This window comes from Bubalus bubalis, chromosome 1 (assembly GCF_019923935.1).
Source record: "Bubalus bubalis isolate 160015118507 breed Murrah chromosome 1, NDDB_SH_1, whole genome shotgun sequence".
Lineage (NCBI taxonomy): Eukaryota > Metazoa > Chordata > Mammalia > Artiodactyla > Bovidae > Bubalus > Bubalus bubalis.
Window position 1 is genome coordinate 194,196,164 of NC_059157.1, and position 17,069 is coordinate 194,213,232.

The 17,069-nt window shown below is 38.5% G+C and overlaps 1 protein-coding gene across 11 annotated transcripts in view; it reads left to right on the forward strand.

The window, feature by feature from the left end:
• The window catches only part of TTC3 (tetratricopeptide repeat domain 3), a 129,912-nt gene that overhangs the window by 41,539 nt on the left and 71,304 nt on the right, over nucleotides 1-17,069 (forward strand). For all 11 annotated transcript variants that reach the window (XM_025293790.3, XM_025293836.3, XM_006044250.4 and 8 more), the window contains 8 exons: nucleotides 1,324-1,486; nucleotides 2,710-2,755; nucleotides 3,738-3,858; nucleotides 4,387-4,450; nucleotides 6,589-6,649; nucleotides 9,584-9,668; nucleotides 15,744-15,878; nucleotides 16,608-16,688. In XM_025293790.3, the coding sequence (XP_025149575.3) occupies nucleotides 1,324-1,486; nucleotides 2,710-2,755; nucleotides 3,738-3,858; nucleotides 4,387-4,450; nucleotides 6,589-6,649; nucleotides 9,584-9,668; nucleotides 15,744-15,878; nucleotides 16,608-16,688 (756 nt within the window). The remainder of the gene's footprint in view (nucleotides 1-1,323; nucleotides 1,487-2,709; nucleotides 2,756-3,737; nucleotides 3,859-4,386; nucleotides 4,451-6,588; nucleotides 6,650-9,583; nucleotides 9,669-15,743; nucleotides 15,879-16,607; nucleotides 16,689-17,069) is intronic.

The following is a 17,069-nucleotide window of genomic DNA, read 5'->3' on the forward strand; positions in this document are numbered from 1 at the left end:
GCCTTTGGGGGAAAAGCAGAGTGTAACCAAATGCAATCTGAATTGGGGGTCATTGAGCTGAGCCTGAAGAGCCTGCTTAGGAAATGCTCTGGACCTCTCTGGTTGGGTTGGTGCAGCAAAGTGGAATTATATATGCACCAAACCTACGTCAACATAGGTCTGCTGGTTGTTTCTTGCGCTTTTAGTGAAAAACTCATCTTTCTTAAAAGGATCATTTATTTCTGATTTCATATTTTCTAATAGAATCAGAATGTTCTTTGTAAAATGTGTAGTAAAGAGGAAAGAGCTCTGGACCTGGAGTCCTAAGATCCAAGTTCTTTGGCTTGTCTCTAAATAAATGTGGCATTAGACCAGTTCTAGCCTCTCACACTTGTAAATCACTTCTTAAATGGAGATATCAAGCCTAAAATGGGAATTTGGTTTGGGGGTAGCTAAAAGAGGGGTTGTCTGAATTAGCCCTCGTTTTGGTAATATTAACTTTCTGGATTAAAATGTTCAAGCTTGATACAGATTTCCCAAAACACATAAATTAAGGGACCAGCCAGAACTATGATTCGGTAGCAAAAAAAGAAAAGAAACAACCTGATCATTGGAATTAAAGAGTAAATCAGTGGTTTTTGGATCTTTTCTTAAAGCCGAGGACTATACTTAGAGATAAAATAATTAAAAGCTGATTAAGAAAGATGGGAGTAATATATGCACCCCTTATCTGTGCCCATGCTCTTCAGAGGGGTCGAAAGACTACTGCACAAGCTGATTGTTCCTTCCAGCTCTAAAACTCTTGATTTCAAAAGTGTAGAGAATGCGGGTGCGTGTATATGTATGGCTGAGTCCTTTTGCTGTTCGCATGAAACTACCACAACACTGTTAGTCGGCTATACCCCAATACAAAATAAAAAGTTCAAAGTTAAAAAAATATATAGGGAATGTAATGACTTAGAGACTATTATTGCCTAAAAACATTTTGAAAAAAATTTAGTTACTCATTTATAATGAATTACTTTTATACTTTATTTGGCACAAAATAATGTCTTCTACATACAGTAAAGGTTGAATTGTTATCTTTGGGGTGGATACAAAAATCTCTTAAGCAAAAACACTGATCTCTACAGTCAGTTGTTACAAATTGTTATTCGTAGCTTTTCATTTAACTCTTTTAGGTAATTTTATTTCCTGAGAGGTATTAACATTTTCATTTATTTTTTATTAAGATCCTAGTGTAACATTTCAAGTAACTAACCAGTTTTCAAGCAAAATATTTTTTCATTAAATTTTCTTTAAGTATATTTTTGAGAAAAAATTGAATTTATCTTTTTGGAACAGGGTCATTATCGTTATTGTGCTGCTCTTTCTATGCTGGGGGAATATGACTGGGCCCTGCAAGCAAACATAAAAGCTCAAAAACTCTGTAAAAATGACCCTGAGGGAATCAAGGATCTAATTCAGCAGCATGTAAAGTTACAAAAACAAATAGAAGACCTGCAAGGTATTTCACCTAAGATTCTTTTGGTTACAGTCGAATTCCCTTAAAAACTTTCAAAGGTGGGTTTCTTGGATTAATGGAGGACCATAAATCAGTTCTCAGATTTGTACTTACATTTTATGTTATCTTGGTCAGCTCACTTAAATTTTTCATTTGTATTCATGTAGAATTCTGTTAGTATTATATTCTAGTTGGTAATAATAAATGATTTGTATTTTTATTTGAAATAGCAACAAATTATTTATTCTTCTGTAGAAAAATATGCTTTCTTGAAATTTTGAATGAAGGAAAACCTTTTGAAACAAAGTTTTAAATTTCTTACTCCATTATTATAGTTATTTCCTAAAGAAAAGGCCCTTCAGTAGCGTTGTTTGTTTTTGCACCAAGTTTGTGACTAATTCTGTAGCATGCTGAATGGGTGTGTATACATAGGTACATCAGAAATTAGTGTGCAGGCTGGGAACTCCAGGTTTTCATTCTGCCCTTGTTTTCCCTCCTGAGTCATTTTGCTCCCTCCAGCGCCTGAAATCACCTTACTCAGCGTAGAGTCCTTTCCTGTTCTTTCTTCTGTGAGTAGTTAGTGTCTCACGAAGCTGAGCCCAGCAGTCCTATTTCACTGTCAGATGTTGTCATCCAACAAGACACGTTTATCAGATTGTGAGCTCCTCGAAGACAGGTACCATCTCTGACTGAGATTATACATTGCTGCATCTACTCAGTGATCATATGTAATGGGATGTCAAATAGGGTTTGTGTAGCATCTTGTTGTGGAGAAGGCAATGGCACCCTACTCCAGTACTCTTGCCTGGAAAATCCCATGGATGGAGGAGCCTGGTAGGCTGCAGTCCATGCGGTCGCTAGGAGTCAGACACAACTGAGTGACTTCACTTTCACTTTTCACTTTCATGCATTGGAGAAGGAGATGGCAACCCACTCCAGTGTTCTTGCCTGGAGAATCCCAGGGATGGCGGAGCCTGGTGGGCTGCCGTCTCTGGGGTTGCACAGAGTTGGACACAACTGAAGTGACTTAGCAGCAGCAGCAGCAGCACCTTGTTGACATCATTCTAAAACTAAAAACATCTGGAAGTGTAAAATTGCCGAGGTTTATTTTTCAGTTCCCTAAATTTGATAGTCTTATTGTCAGCCTAAAAGAAATGTGAAAATATTTTAAAGTATGTGTTGTCAATCCACTGATTATTGTGTGTGTGTGTGGTTCATTTTTGTAGGTCAAACACCAGCTAGTAATCCAGTCAAAGCCTTCTGTGAAAGCAGGTGAGTTAATGTCAGATCAGTAGCTGTTACTTGGAGTGGTTTTGCTCTGTGAGTGATGCTTTAGTATATAATAGCAACCACAATAAAGTTGGGATTGGAAGGACAAGAGGAGGTTTTATTTTACTGATTTTAATATTTTTTTATTTGGCTGCCCCAGATCTTAGTTGCGGCATGCAGACTTTTTAATTACATCATGTGGGATCTACTTTGCCGACCAGGAATCGAACCTAAGACCCCTGCAGTTGAAAGTGCAGAGCCTTGGTCACTGGACCACCAGGGAAATCCCAAGAGGAGATTTTAAAGTGTGTTTGTAAGATTAGGTGATGACCTGTGATTTGTTTTGCCGAGCTATTTGCATATATGTGTACTGGAGATCCATAGCCTAAGCCCATGGGGAGGAGGTGTGAAGTGTTAAGAAGACATAACTGTGCTTCGGTGGCACCAGTTTTGGGCATGAGGGTCCTGGCAGCAGAGACCAGGGGCACAATGTGTGCCATTCACCCCTCACCTCCATCCCAGAAGCATCCACCTCCAGCCTCCTTATACCTTTTCAAAAAAGGCTGAGGCACTCCTGTTAGAAGTAGGCAGCAGATAGATTTGAGCTCATTTTCTTCTGCTCATAAGAAAACAAACAGCAGTCAGGATTCTACGTTTTTTTATTTGGCAGTTAAAATTAAACTTTACCCACGTGCTTGGGATGTTGAAGCTGTTAAATTTATAACAGAGAGACTTACTTATTTTAATATTAGAAACCAGTATACATTTCTTGAGTTGTTCTTTATCTATTTTGAGGTTTTAAGCCAAATTTAAAGCAATATTTATATAAAAACCCAATCTCAGAGGTAGAGATTCTTTTTGAAGCTATTACTTTGCTTTTGAGGAAAAAAGGCTATACTTGCTAAAACCTCCTTGTTTGAAGGATAACTTTTAAAAAATACTAATCAATAGAAATAAAATTATTATTTCTTTTATTACCGCTCAGGGCCTACATACCTAGTTTATCAGCACCTGCATTTAGTACTTCACTTAACTTTGTGGAAACTGAAAAAAATTTCAGAAAAACTAACCACGAAATGGCAAACGGTAGTAATCAGAATCCAAAGGTAAGCTCAGTTAAAAACCAAGATTAAAATTATTTTGAGTGTGGATAGTCTCATATTTTATAGTAATGTTTTTGTGATAATGGAAACTAATAGGCGTCTCTAAGCCTATAGCCCGGCTCTGTGCTCAGTGTCCCAGATGACCTGTGTCAGTTTTCCTCTGACCTGTAATGTACTCAAAGATCAAGTTCACATTTATATTTCTTTCCGGGGCTTGAGCGGGGAAAAAGGGGAATTGTGTTTTGGACTTAGATGGGCATTGAAGGGAACTTTCCCAATTCACCATATAATTCTTTTGTTGTTAATAATGAAAGTCTCAAAGAGGCTATATTCAGTTTGGGAGAGGAGCATAAGGAAAGATGTGATAGGATTAATTCAGCATTTATTGTGCAGTACTTACCATTTTTTTGGTTTATTCATTTGGTAAAGCTGAATATTTTAGGTGCTTAGATAAATTCTGTTCTTAATTATTTAGCTGTTCATGGCTGTATTTTTTTTTCTTAAGTCTCAGTAATTTTATTTTCATGGTAGGTGGTAGATGAAGCTCTGAAAGTAGATGATTGTGACTGTCATCCTGAATTTGTACCGCCATCAAGTGAGTTTTTTCCCCTTCTGTAAGTTTTTGCTGAATTCATGTAGTGTTGCCTAAGCTTCTACATGCTAAAATTCGCAAAAGCCTCACTTATATTTGCTGTTGTTCTCCTTTTACTTTGCAGTGCTTCTGAGTCTAGAAAAAAATTGGAATATTTATTTGAAATAAATGCTCAGTCTTTTCATATTACTTAATAAATTTAATTTTGGAAATCCAGGTAAAGGTATGGAAAGGAAAAATGATACTCTCTTGGTCTGCTACCTAATTTCCACTAGGCCAGTGTTTCTTTATTTCATTATCTACCCCCTGCTCTCAGAGCTGTTTCTCCTTTCATGAAACTTTAATACTTCAGATACCATTTGTCTGTTTTATGTTCTGTATGTACATGTGTGCTTTATATATAAAAACAGATTTTTTTCATCTTCCAGTAACCAATTCCAACTTTTTGGGGGGAGATGTCACCCCTAAGTATATGTTGAGAATGCATATACTTTAATACTACTTTATTTAAATTATATGTGTTTAGTGCATTCATTTATTTGTGCATCTAGAAAACATGGAGACACACAGCAGACCTCATCTACTTCATGTCTTAAGAAATGAAGGATTTCAGAAAAGCAAATACTCATGCCACATTTTTTCTCAGTGTCCCTTTATACTTCCTGCTTCTGAAGGAAGTCATTCTGAAGTGGATTTCATTCTTCTCTGTCTTTTAAAACAAAGTTTGAGAGAATTCAGATTTTCTCGATGGTTCAAAGTTGTGGTTACACACACGTTACTTCCTCAAGCTTTCATGAGCTCCTTTCAGAGCTATTGTGGTGAGATGGTTGACCTTTTAGTTAGTGATCCTGTTGGCCTCTTTTCTTTCACTAGTTTTTTTGTTCCTTTATTTTTCCGGCAGTCATTTCAGTCTTTTACTTCCTGCAGCTCTATCTTCTCTTCGGCTCCAGTGCTGCATATCCAACCACTTACTACTGGTTAGCACTACAGCACAGATATAAAGGGGGGAAACACAGGGGCCTGCCTTACCTGATGTGACTTTCTGGCATATGCAAAATATTTGAGAATAAAACTGTTTTACTATAAAAACAGCTTTTAATTTATTAATATTTCTTAGGCCATTATTAGAACATTTAAATCATTTAAATACTGTTCATAGTTCTGCATCTATGTTCAAAGAAATTGAGGTCCCAGAATTAGATTAATTAAATATTGCCCTACGTCACCCCGTAGAAATCAAACTGGAACTCTTCTTTCTAGAAGTCTCTAGTTTTCTGAGGCCCCCAAAGCTCAGGCTGTCAGCCCCTCCCTCGTACATAGCTGACTTGCTTCTCCCAAAGCTTCCTTCAGACGCGCCTCCTCCCTCCCTGTGCTCGCCCCTGCACAACTATGCACAACGTGTACAGAGGCGCCCTGCTCCTCCTGAGGAGGTCAAGGCTGAGCTGCAGAGCTGGGGAGTCAGAAGCACCAGGCATGTACACATTCACACCACCTGCCCCTTTCAGCCTGTCCTTACTTAACCCCCTCAATCACACAGGTTTGCCTAGTGCTGCTTAAAGTGAGCTCCAATTGGCCCATTCTATGAAAAATCCTACTTGTTACCTTAAACACAGATGCTGCACCCCCCCGATGCCTTTCCCAGTCACTCCAATTTACTTGATTTTCCCTTCTAGGAATTACAAGAGCAGTTACTATGGGATTGATATTTCAATAACAACATAGAATCTTCTTTTTTTTCTTAGTGGGGATTGTTATTTAATTACCGAAGTGACTGTCTTTTCTTCCCATATGATTATAAACTCCCTGAGAATAGAAACTATAGCCTGAGAAACAAGAAAAAAAGAAAGCAACTATAGCCTTCTATATCTCTTCTATATCTGTATCTCTCTTGTAAACTATATCTCTTCTGTATCTACTGTAGGGTTAAATGATAATCATCATTATGATTTATTCTTATAGTAATTTTATAGCATACATAGAGAAACATTATCAGTAGCTTTTTTTTTAATAGCTTACCTGTTAGACTCACAATATTGCTCCCTTTGCTTTATTATTCCAATTTACATTTTTAAAAAACTTTACTTTTAAGTTTGTAGATTTTTACATACAGATTTCAGGAACAAATACTTTTGTATTCACAGGTCAGCCTCCAAAATATAAAGGGAAACAAAAATCTCGAAACAATGAATTGGAGAAGTTCAGGTACGTTTCTTATCTTTTTTTTTTTTCCTTTTGCTTTATTTTGTTTCCATAATGTCCGCCTCCCAAGAAGAAAGGAAAAATCTCTTTCAAGTAGTAGCTACTTCTGCATGTGTGTATTATGATAAGTACATCTCTTTCAAATGTCTAGGCATGTCTTTGGAAGAAGATCATTTTTGGCTAAAGGATTATTTAATCCTGAATGTTAATTAACTGAGAGTCATATAATAGATATTGCAGCATTAATTTTCTAAGATTTCAAAATACATGCTCATAAGAGGAAGAGGAAGGCATATTCAGATAACTGTAAATATTTGATCTCCTTCACTGTTTGCTTGCTTTCACCTGTCTCTCAGTTCCTTCTCTAGTACCTTTCTTTAGAAATCGCAGTTAATTATTTCTTGACCATCTGAAAACTAACTCTGCGTGCCCTGACATGGCTGTGTGTGTATTCAGAGGCCCTTTTGAGTCATTATCCCATTAGAGGAAAGGATTTACTAATAAACCAATCAATCACTTACAAAATTGGTTCTACCAAGCATTTCCCCCAGTTAACAGTAGGAACTCTTTGGCACCAATCTTTATAGTTAATCTCCCATTACCTACAGCATGTAAATTGATGGCAAAGTGAAAGCGTAAATCTTACAGTAGATACAGAAATTCATGAAAACAATGAAAATGATGCTGGTGAAACTGCAAAGCCTTCCTTGCCACAGTTCCACTAGTCTTCAGTTTTCTCTTTGTATCTGAAGGCTGATTCCTTGATAGGTGCTTCAAGGAGAATGAATATCATTTGAATATCATAGCATTAAGAGAAATTAGTAAAGTACCGTTTTTTGATGGTGCTACCAAAGTTAAATACAAAGCAAAGCCATAGTGCCTTATGTTATTCTCTTATTTGTTAGAAAAGCCCTGGGTCTTCCTCCTCACCGCTCTTCTCTCAGCACAAAAAGAAATCAAAACCCAGTACGTGTTTATTCTTTGAATGCATACAGTTTCAACCCATTGTGTTAAAGATAACTCGATTTTCCTGATGTTTTGTTTCTGTTTTCAAACTGAATACTCTTCTTGATTATATCTATTTCATGAGGTTATTGAATAATAAAGTGGATGGTGGTTTGGTGGTTTAGTCGCTAAGTCGTGTCCGACTTTACGACCTCATGGGCTGTAGTCCACCAGCTCCGCTATCCATGGAGTTTTCCAGGCAAGAATACTGGAGTGGGTTGCCATTTTCCTTCTCCAGGGGCTCTTCCTGACCCAAGAATTGAACCCAGGCCTTCTGCATTGTAGGCAGATTCTTTACCAACTGAGCTACAAGGGAAGCCCAAGTAGGACAACCACATAAAATTCTTAGAGCCCTGGAACATAGTAAATGTTCAATACAGTGGAACTATCATCATTGTTAACACTATCATTTTCATTGTTAGAACCATTCTGGCCTCTAGCTTGCCTTTATCTCTTCTAAAATGCCTTGACTACCTTCCCATATCAGACCATTGATATATAAATTCTTCATTTTCATGGCTGTAGGATATTTCATGAAATAGATGTTATGTGAAGGAGGAATTTCTTGAGTAGGAATTGCCATCAAAGGGCGTGTGTAACTAACTTTGCCGTATTTTCCTCTCAGAAAATGAGCAGTGTTCATACTGGTACTAAGCTACTGGAGGGTATGGTATAAGAAGGATGTTTATAGATTTGGTCCATGTCCCCAGTTCCTGGCACAGAGCTCCTAGGACCCTTGGAGTCCTAGTGAAGAGAGAGTCTTTGGTTACTTCCAAAAGACTTTGGAGCTCCTTCTTCCCTACTTGAATTTATACTAATAAGGTGACTCAAGGTTGGGCCCCTGTCTTCAAGATCGAGGCTGGTCACCAAAAAGATAAAACGTGTGATTGGTTGGAACTTTCAGCACCCCCCACCCCCCAATCTTTTGGGAGGGGAAGTGAGCTAGAAATTGAGTTTAGTTACAAGTGTCCAGTGATTTAATCATTCATGCCTGTGTAATGAGACCTCAATAAGAACCTCTAAACACAGGGGTTAAGGGAGCTTCTGGGTTGGTGACTACATGGAGATGGCGAGGAGCAGTGACTCAGGGGCAGTGTGAAAGCAGCATGGTGCTTCTCCCCCCACACCTTCCCTGAGTCTTCTCCACTGAGCTGCTCCCGACCTCTGTCCTACGATTAACTGATAACCGTAAGTAAAGTGCTTTCCTGAGTTCTGTGGGTTGTCCTCAGGAATAGTTGAACCTTAGGGGTGATCACAGGAACCCCTGAATTTGTAGTCAGTGGGGCATAAGCGTGGGTAGCCTGGGTACCCCATTGTGGCTGAAGTGAGGGCAGCCTTGTGGGACTGAGCTTGTAACCTCTGGGGCCTGAGTTACTAACTCCGTAGCTGGTGTTAGAATTGAATTGTTGGACTCTTAGTTGATGTTGCAGAATTGGTGTGGAAAATCACAGGTATTTGGTTTCAAAGCGCCACACATTTGGAGTCAGAATGGTGTCAGAAAACACAGCCTTTAGGCTCAGCCTTTCTGAAATGTTTGTGTCTTGATTTGATTTTCGCATGAGATGGAGCATCTTTGCGGTATTTATTGAACACACTGATTGTCTCAGGAGTTTGTTGTTATTGATGACTTACATTTGTAATAATTTGGTGATCAGTGTAAATCCCAAATTTCTTTTTTTTTTTTAAGCTGTTCTTCCATAATGTCTGTATAATGAGTTCCTCTGGTCCTCCTTCCCCTCTAATTTAATAAGGGTTTTATTAAACTTAGAAATTACTTGGCAGAGAATCAGCATCTTGGTAATAATTCTGTTTAGGAATTTGTGACTCTCCATTTGTTCAATGTTTGATATGACTTCCAGTAAATAATAGTATTTTCCTTTATATAAGCAGGATTGTTTTAAAATAATTCACAACAGTACTTCTCTCTTTTAGCCCTGGTTCACAAGAAACTTTACCAGTAGATTTAAAAAACATCTTGGAGAAACAGTTTTCTAAATCTTCCAGAGCCGCACACCAGGTAAAGGCAGAGACTTTGCTAATGGAAAAGAGACTCTCTGAACATAACATTTTGTCACTTGAATGAAGTCTAATCACGTACCACTCTTTAAGTTTTTGGGATTTTCTAATGTAATTTTAGTTATGGACATAGAATTTAATAGATTGCTGAGAGACCAAACTATCATTAAATTTAAGTTTTAACTTGGTAATTATGTGAACCTGAGATTTAACTAATGGTTAATACTGCACAAGTGTTTGTTTCCAAAAGATTTAAAAGGAAGAAGCAAGTCTTTCCAAAGATGTAAAGCTTTGGCGATCTTTGCTTCCCAAAGTTTTTAACTTTTAAGTTAAATAATTTTAAAAGGTTTAAATACCTGCAGTTTTATTACACCTACCATAAAATCTTAAAGGAGCAAACGTTTTATTCTTTGATTTATCAGATAACTGTATATAAAATTCTTTCTATGATATTGAAAAAGTAATAAAAAATGTACATTAAGGGGGAGGAAATGAATAGGCAGAGCACAGAGGATTTCTAGGGCTGTGAAAATCCTTTGTCTGATAGTATAGATGATGGATACGTTATGCACTTGTCTGAGCCTGTAGAATGTACACCAAGAGTGAGCCATAGATAGGGTTCACAGGTAAGCTGTGGGCTTCGGATGATTATGTGGTGTCAGTGTCGGTTAATCCTTGGTTTAAGAAAAAAACAACTGTATGTCATTCTGATGAGTGATACTGATAGTGGGGGAAGCTATGCATTTAAGGGAACAAGGAAGTTTGTGGAAATCTTGATGCCTCCCTCTTAGGTTTTTTTTATAAACCTAAAACTGCTATCAAAACATTTTAAAAAATGCAAGGGATACAGCTAAAAGATTACTTTGAAGGAAATTTGTCAAGCTGAATGCATGTATTGAAAGAACAGAGACATTTATGTATTTACTTGTTTATTGCTGCAGCATGTGGGATCTTTGGTTCCCTGACCAGGGATCGAACTCGCACTTCTTGGATTGGAAGTGTGGAGCCTTAATCACTGGACCACCAGGGGATTTCCAAGACTTTTAAATTAGTGACACTTTCCTCTCAAGAACAAGGGGGAAAAAAAAAACAACGAAAAGAGAAAGTAGAAGGAAATAACAAAGTAGAAAATAATGAAATGAGCCTCTCAACTTCTGAGATGGCCCACACTCTGTGGAGTGTGTTTCTCTCTAAATAAGTCTCGGTTCAGTTCAGTCACTCAGTCGTGTCCGACTCTTTGTGACCCCATGAATTGCAGCATGCCAGGCCTCCCTGTCCATCACCAACTCCTGGAGTTCACCCAAACTCATGTCCATCGAGTTGGTGATGCCATCCAGCCATCTCATCCTCTGTCGTCCCCTTCTCCTCCTGCCTCCAATCCCTCCCAGCATCAGTCTTTTCCAATGAGTCAGCTCTTCGCACGAGGTGGCCAAAGTATTGGAGTTGTAGCTTTAGCATCAGTCCTTCCAAAGAACACCCAGGGCTGATCTCTTTTAGAATGGACTGGAATAAGTCTACTTCTCACCTATTAAAAGAAAAAGAAAGTAACGAAATGGAACAACACATAAAGGATCCACAGAGCTAAAAGTTGACTCTTGGTCTTTGACAACATAAAATTTACACACCAGTAACCCACTCTAGTATTCTTGCCTGGAAAGTCCCATGGATGGAGGAGCCTAGTAGGCTGCAGTCCATGGGGTCGCTAAGAGTCAGACATGACAGAGCGACCTCACTTTCACTTTTCACTTTCATGCATTGGAGAAGGAAATGGCAACCCACTCCAGCGTTCTTGCCTGGAGAATCCCAGGGACGGGGGAGCCTGGTGGGCTGCTGTCTATGGGGTCGCACAGAGTTGGACAGGACTGAAGCAACTTGGCAGCAGCAGCAGCAGCATGGAAACTAAACTGTGGTGTTGGAGAAGACTCTTGAGAGTCCCTTGGACTGCAAGGAGGTAAAACCAGTCAATCCTAAAGGAAATCAACCCTAAATATTCATTGGAAGGACTTGATGCTGAATCTCCAATACTTAAGCCACCTGATGTGAAGAGAGGATTCATCAGAAAACACCCTGATGCTGGGAAAGATTGAAGGCAGGAGAAGGGGGTGACAGAGGATGAGATGGTTGAATGGCATCACCGACTCAATGGACATGAGTTTGAGGAAACTCCGGGAGTTGGTGATGGATAGGAAAGCCTGGCGTGCTGCAGTCCATGGGGTCACAAAGAGTTGGACACGACTGAGCAACTGAACAACAGCAGCGGACACTGATGGGTTTCTCAGGTGATGCTAGTGGTAAAGAATCTGCCTGCCAATGTAGGAGATGCAAGAGACTTAGGTTCTATTTCTGGGTCGGGAAGATCCTCTGGAGAAGAAAATGGCAACCCACTCCAGTAGTCTTGCCTGGAAAGTTCCCTGGGGCCACAAAGAGTTGGAAAGGACTGAGCACACATGGACTGATCAAAGAACATAAAATAAAGCAGTTTCAAGAATGGAAAAGGTACATTACTTACAGACTCTTTAATATTACAATTACTATATAAAAATACTACTATGAACATTATACCAAGAAACTTGAAAATGTATATAGATGAAATAGACAAATTTCTAGAAAAATTCAGCTTATAAAAACTCACTCAGAAATAGAAACTTTAACAGAATCTGTGGATTACAACAAATTGTGGAAAATTCTTAAAGAGATGAGAATACCAGACCATCTTACCTGCCTCCTGAGAAATCTGTATGCAGGTCAAGAAGCAACAGTTAGAACCAGACATGGAATGATGGACTGGTTCATAATTGGGAAAGAAGTATGTCAAGGCTGTATATTGTCACCCTGCTTATTTAACTTATGAGCAGAGTACATCATGTGAAATGCCGGGCTGGATGAAGCTCAAGCTGAAATCAAGATTGCCTGGAGAAATATCAATAACTTCATATATTCAGATAACACCACCCTTATGGCAGAAAGCAACGAGGAACTAAAGACCTCTTGTTGAAGGTGAAAGAGGAAAGTGAAAAAACTGGCTTAAAATTCAACATTCAAAAAAACAAAGATCATGGCATCTGGTCCCATCAAAAGAACAAAGTTAGTGGACTTAACACTATCTGTTACTTATTTCAAAGAGAAAGTGAAGTCACTCAGTTGTATCTGACTCTTTGCAACCCTGTGGACTGTAGACCACCAGGCTTCTCCATCCATGGGATTTTCCAAGCAAGAATACTGGAGTGGGTTGCCATTTCCTTCTTCAGGGGATCTTCCCGACCCAGCAATGGAACCTGGGTCTCCTGCATTGCAGGCAGGCACTTGACTGTCTGAGCCACTAGGGCAGCCCTGGTCCCATCACTACTGGTCTTACCAATTCATGTCAAATAGATGGGGAAACAATGGAAACAGTAACCAACCTATATTTTCCTGGGCTCCAAAATCACTGCAGACAGTAAGTGCAGCCATGAAATTTAAAAGACACTTGCTCCTTGGAAGAAAAGCTGTGACAAACCTGGACAGCATGTTAGAAAGTAGAGACATTACTTTGCTGACAAAAGTCCATCTAGTCAATGCTATGGTTTTTCCAGTAGTCATGTATGGATGTGAGAGCTGGACCGTGAAAAAGGCTGGGCGCCGAAGAATTGATGCTTTTGAACTGTGGTGTTGGAGAAGACTCTTGAGAGTCCCTTGGACTGCAAGGAGATCCAACCAGTCCATCCTAAAGGAAATCAACCCTAAATCTTCATTGGAAGGACTGATGTTGAAGCTGAAGCTCCAATACTGTGGCCATCTGATGCAAGAGCTGACTCCTTGTAAAAGACCCTGATGCTGGGAAAGATTGAAGGTAGGAGGGAGGAGAAGGGGACAACAGAGGATGAGATGGTTGGATGGCATCACTGACTCGATGGATAAGAGTATAAGCAAACCCCAGGAAATGGTGAAAGACAGGAAAGCCTGGTGTGCTGTAGTCCATGGGGTTGCAAAGAGTCAGACACGACTGAACAACAACAGAATTCAGAATTTCCAGAACCAACCATAATTAGTCACTATTCCAGTCATTGAATACCTATAGACTATTTTTGGTGAAAAGTTGTTTGTTTTGGTTAAATGTGATTCATAGAAGTCTGCTTTGACAATTCAGTGCTCTATGTAAATACAGGTCTGTTTCTTCTAAAATAAAATACTGGATTTAAATCCCCCCCAAATGAATGTTAACATGGAACACAATACTTATTTCAATATGTCAGTCATTTAAAAATTCTTTTATCTATTTTAGGTATATATGACATTTCTTTTTAAGGTCTGTTGGAATGAAGCAAGTTTCAAGCATTTTTAATGTTTCCTAATCAGTTTCAACAGCTTTCTAACTAGTTGCGTGAAAGCATTTTTAGAATTTCTAACAGTGTTTAAATTGTCACTTTATTTTGAGTTTACTGATCCTAAAGACTGAGGGACTTAAATATTAAAGACAGTTTGTAAAGACAAAAGATCGCTTAAATAAAAATGATAGCTATTTTTGAGCCTTCATTTGTTTAACACACTTTTACTTAGGCCTCTGTGTATGCCGAGGCCTGGCAGTGCCATTCAGCCCACTCATGGAGCTTTCAGTACAGACCACTAACTTGTACTGTATTGAGAGGGTTAATTTCCAATGGAAACATAAGGCAAATGGATCTGTTTTCTAGAATGAAAGATGGAATGGAATTAGTTCATTCAAGGCTAATAAACTAGTATGTGTGCAGATAGCAAATCATCTTCTGTAAGTGTTAAAATTCTTATTATAACATAAATATGGCTGTTGTTGAGCTATTTAAATACTGTATAGCAAACACTAAGTTTATGTGAGACCTGCTCTTTTCTATGTGTATTCAGGGGTAAAATTCTCTTAAACTTTGATTCATTGGACAAAAAGCAATAGGTAGCTTTGTTTGTCAGAGAAGGCAATGGCAACTCACTCCAGTACTCTTGCCTGGAAAATCCCATGGATGGAGGAGCCTGGTGGGCTGCAGTCCATGGGGTCGCTAAGAGTCGGGCATGACTGAGTGACTTTACTTTCACTTTTCACTTTCATGCATTGGAGAAGGAAATGGCAGCCCACTCCAGTGTTCTTGCCTGGAGAATCCCAGGGACGGGGGAGCCTGGTGGGCTGTCGTCTATGAGGTCGCACAGAGTTGGACACGACTGAAGTGACTTAGCAGCAGCAGCAGCTTTGTTTGTGACCAGACTGTTTTTCCCTCTGTGTGTTTTGGATCCTCATTGTTAGACAGTGAGGAGTGTCATGCACATATTTGCATTTTCTGCCCCAGTGAACGGCGTACACATGTATGTCAAGATGTGAGGAGATGTAAGTTTAGCCTGTAGTCTTACTTCTCCAGTCTTCATACAACTTTTCTGGCCTATAGCTATTGCCATGTAACTAAAATCTGAATTCAGATTATAATGTATATGTTCATGTATATTCAGATTATAAAGTTTTTCTTGCTTTATTTCAGGATGCATTAAAGCAATTTTTTATTTATGCTCTTCCCTTTACATTTAACCTAGTATTATAATATCTTTCCCAGTAATTCTAATTATATTCAAGTACATGTTAGGCGGGAATAGAGCTACTGATTGAAGTAGCCATTTCTTGCTGAGAATTAGGGTTTGTTTCAGGACATGAGGGCAGTTGTTGAAATCTGATAGTGACCTGTAAATTGATTGCTTGTTCTTACTTGTCTAATTGTTCAAGTCTCAGCCAAATAATATACTTACTTAAATGATGGCTCATGTTCTCCATTTGTGCTGTTAAAACTTCCAAACATTGACTGTCTAGTCTGGTAAAGAGAACACGGCTTAGTATTATAAAGCGAACCACCCTTTCCTGTCATGGGCAGCACTGGAAACGTTGGAATTAAGATGTGAAGCTGTATGTTTTAATTTCTGCTTTAATGGTGGTATGCTGACAAAGGACTATAATGCATAAAGGTTAGCTTTGCATATTTTATGATCATTTATTAGGTATAACTGCTTAATGATGAACTTTGGCATCTTATGTTTTAGACTAAACATGCATAGCTCTAGACTACTGAAATAGAATTTCTTTTTGCAGGACTTTGCTAATATAATGAAAATGCTGAGAAGTTTAATTCAGGATGGCTACACGGCCTTGCTGGAGCAGCGCTGCCGCAGCGCCGCCCAGGCCTTCACAGAGTTGCTCAACGGTTTAGATCCTCAAAAAATAAAGGTAAAATCGCCTCCTGGTGATTTGTTTATCAGTGCTGATGCATTTCAGAGGAATGTAGACAAGAACCAAAACTTTGGTTTCGTTGTTTTAGTGTATCTTAGACCGTGCTGAGATTGGCTGAACCTACTCCAGGTTGTGAGAAGCAGATAATGCTCTGATTCAGCCTCTATGGTTGCCCTAGCTATACAGCCCAGGTTTAAACTCTCATTGCACTATAGTTGGTGTTTGTTAGAGTTCTTGGCCTTTTCTCTTTATTAGAGTACAAAATCAAGGATTTGGACTCACTTTAGTTATGTCTTTTCATCTACAAAGAAAGTATTGGCTAGGTAAATAGTTTTTGTGGGGTTGTGAGAAAGCAAATACTGAGTTGGCCATAGAAGTTTGTTTGAGTTTTTCATAAGATGATATGGCAAAACCCGAATGGACTTTATGGCTAACCCAAGAATGTAGTCTATTACTTTTCCCATTTTTATGCAGAAGAATATGATACCAATTTTTCTATTATGAACCATGTTCAAGTAATTCTAATACAGGGATTCTGTGTTTTAAACACATCATAGCAATATAATTGCATATCTTTGCAAAATATGTTTTCTAATTCTGTTTGGCTTTGACCCAATAGCAATTAGATTGTTTACACTTCTTTTACTGTTGTGGTTATCGTATTAATATGGTATAAATTGGGCAGAATTATGTTCAGATATTTAACAAGAGGATTTGTATTGACAGCAATTGAACCTGGCCATGATTAACTACGTGTTAGTAGTCTACGGACTTGCCATTTCACTCCTTGGAATAGGACAGCCCGAGGTAAGACTTGTAACAGTGATAATAGACTGTTAAAATATGCCATTAACTTTAGAAGGTATGTTAAAATAGTTTTCCCATCTTGGCTTATTTCCTTCTGAGTACTTTTTTTCTCTTCCAGTTTTACTGAGATAATTGACATACAGCTTTGTATAATTTTAAGGTGTACAGCATAATGATCTGACTAATGTAAATCATGAAATGATTAGCACAGTAAGTTTAGGGAGTGCTGTCTGTGTACTTTCTTGATAATTTTATCTACACTTGATCTTGGCCAAAAGGCTGAGAAGCGATGATAATTTTTTCTGAAATGCCTAAATTTAATTTAGTTTATGGTATTTTTTTAAAAAGAAAATTTAGTTTGTATTTTGATTAGAAAATAGT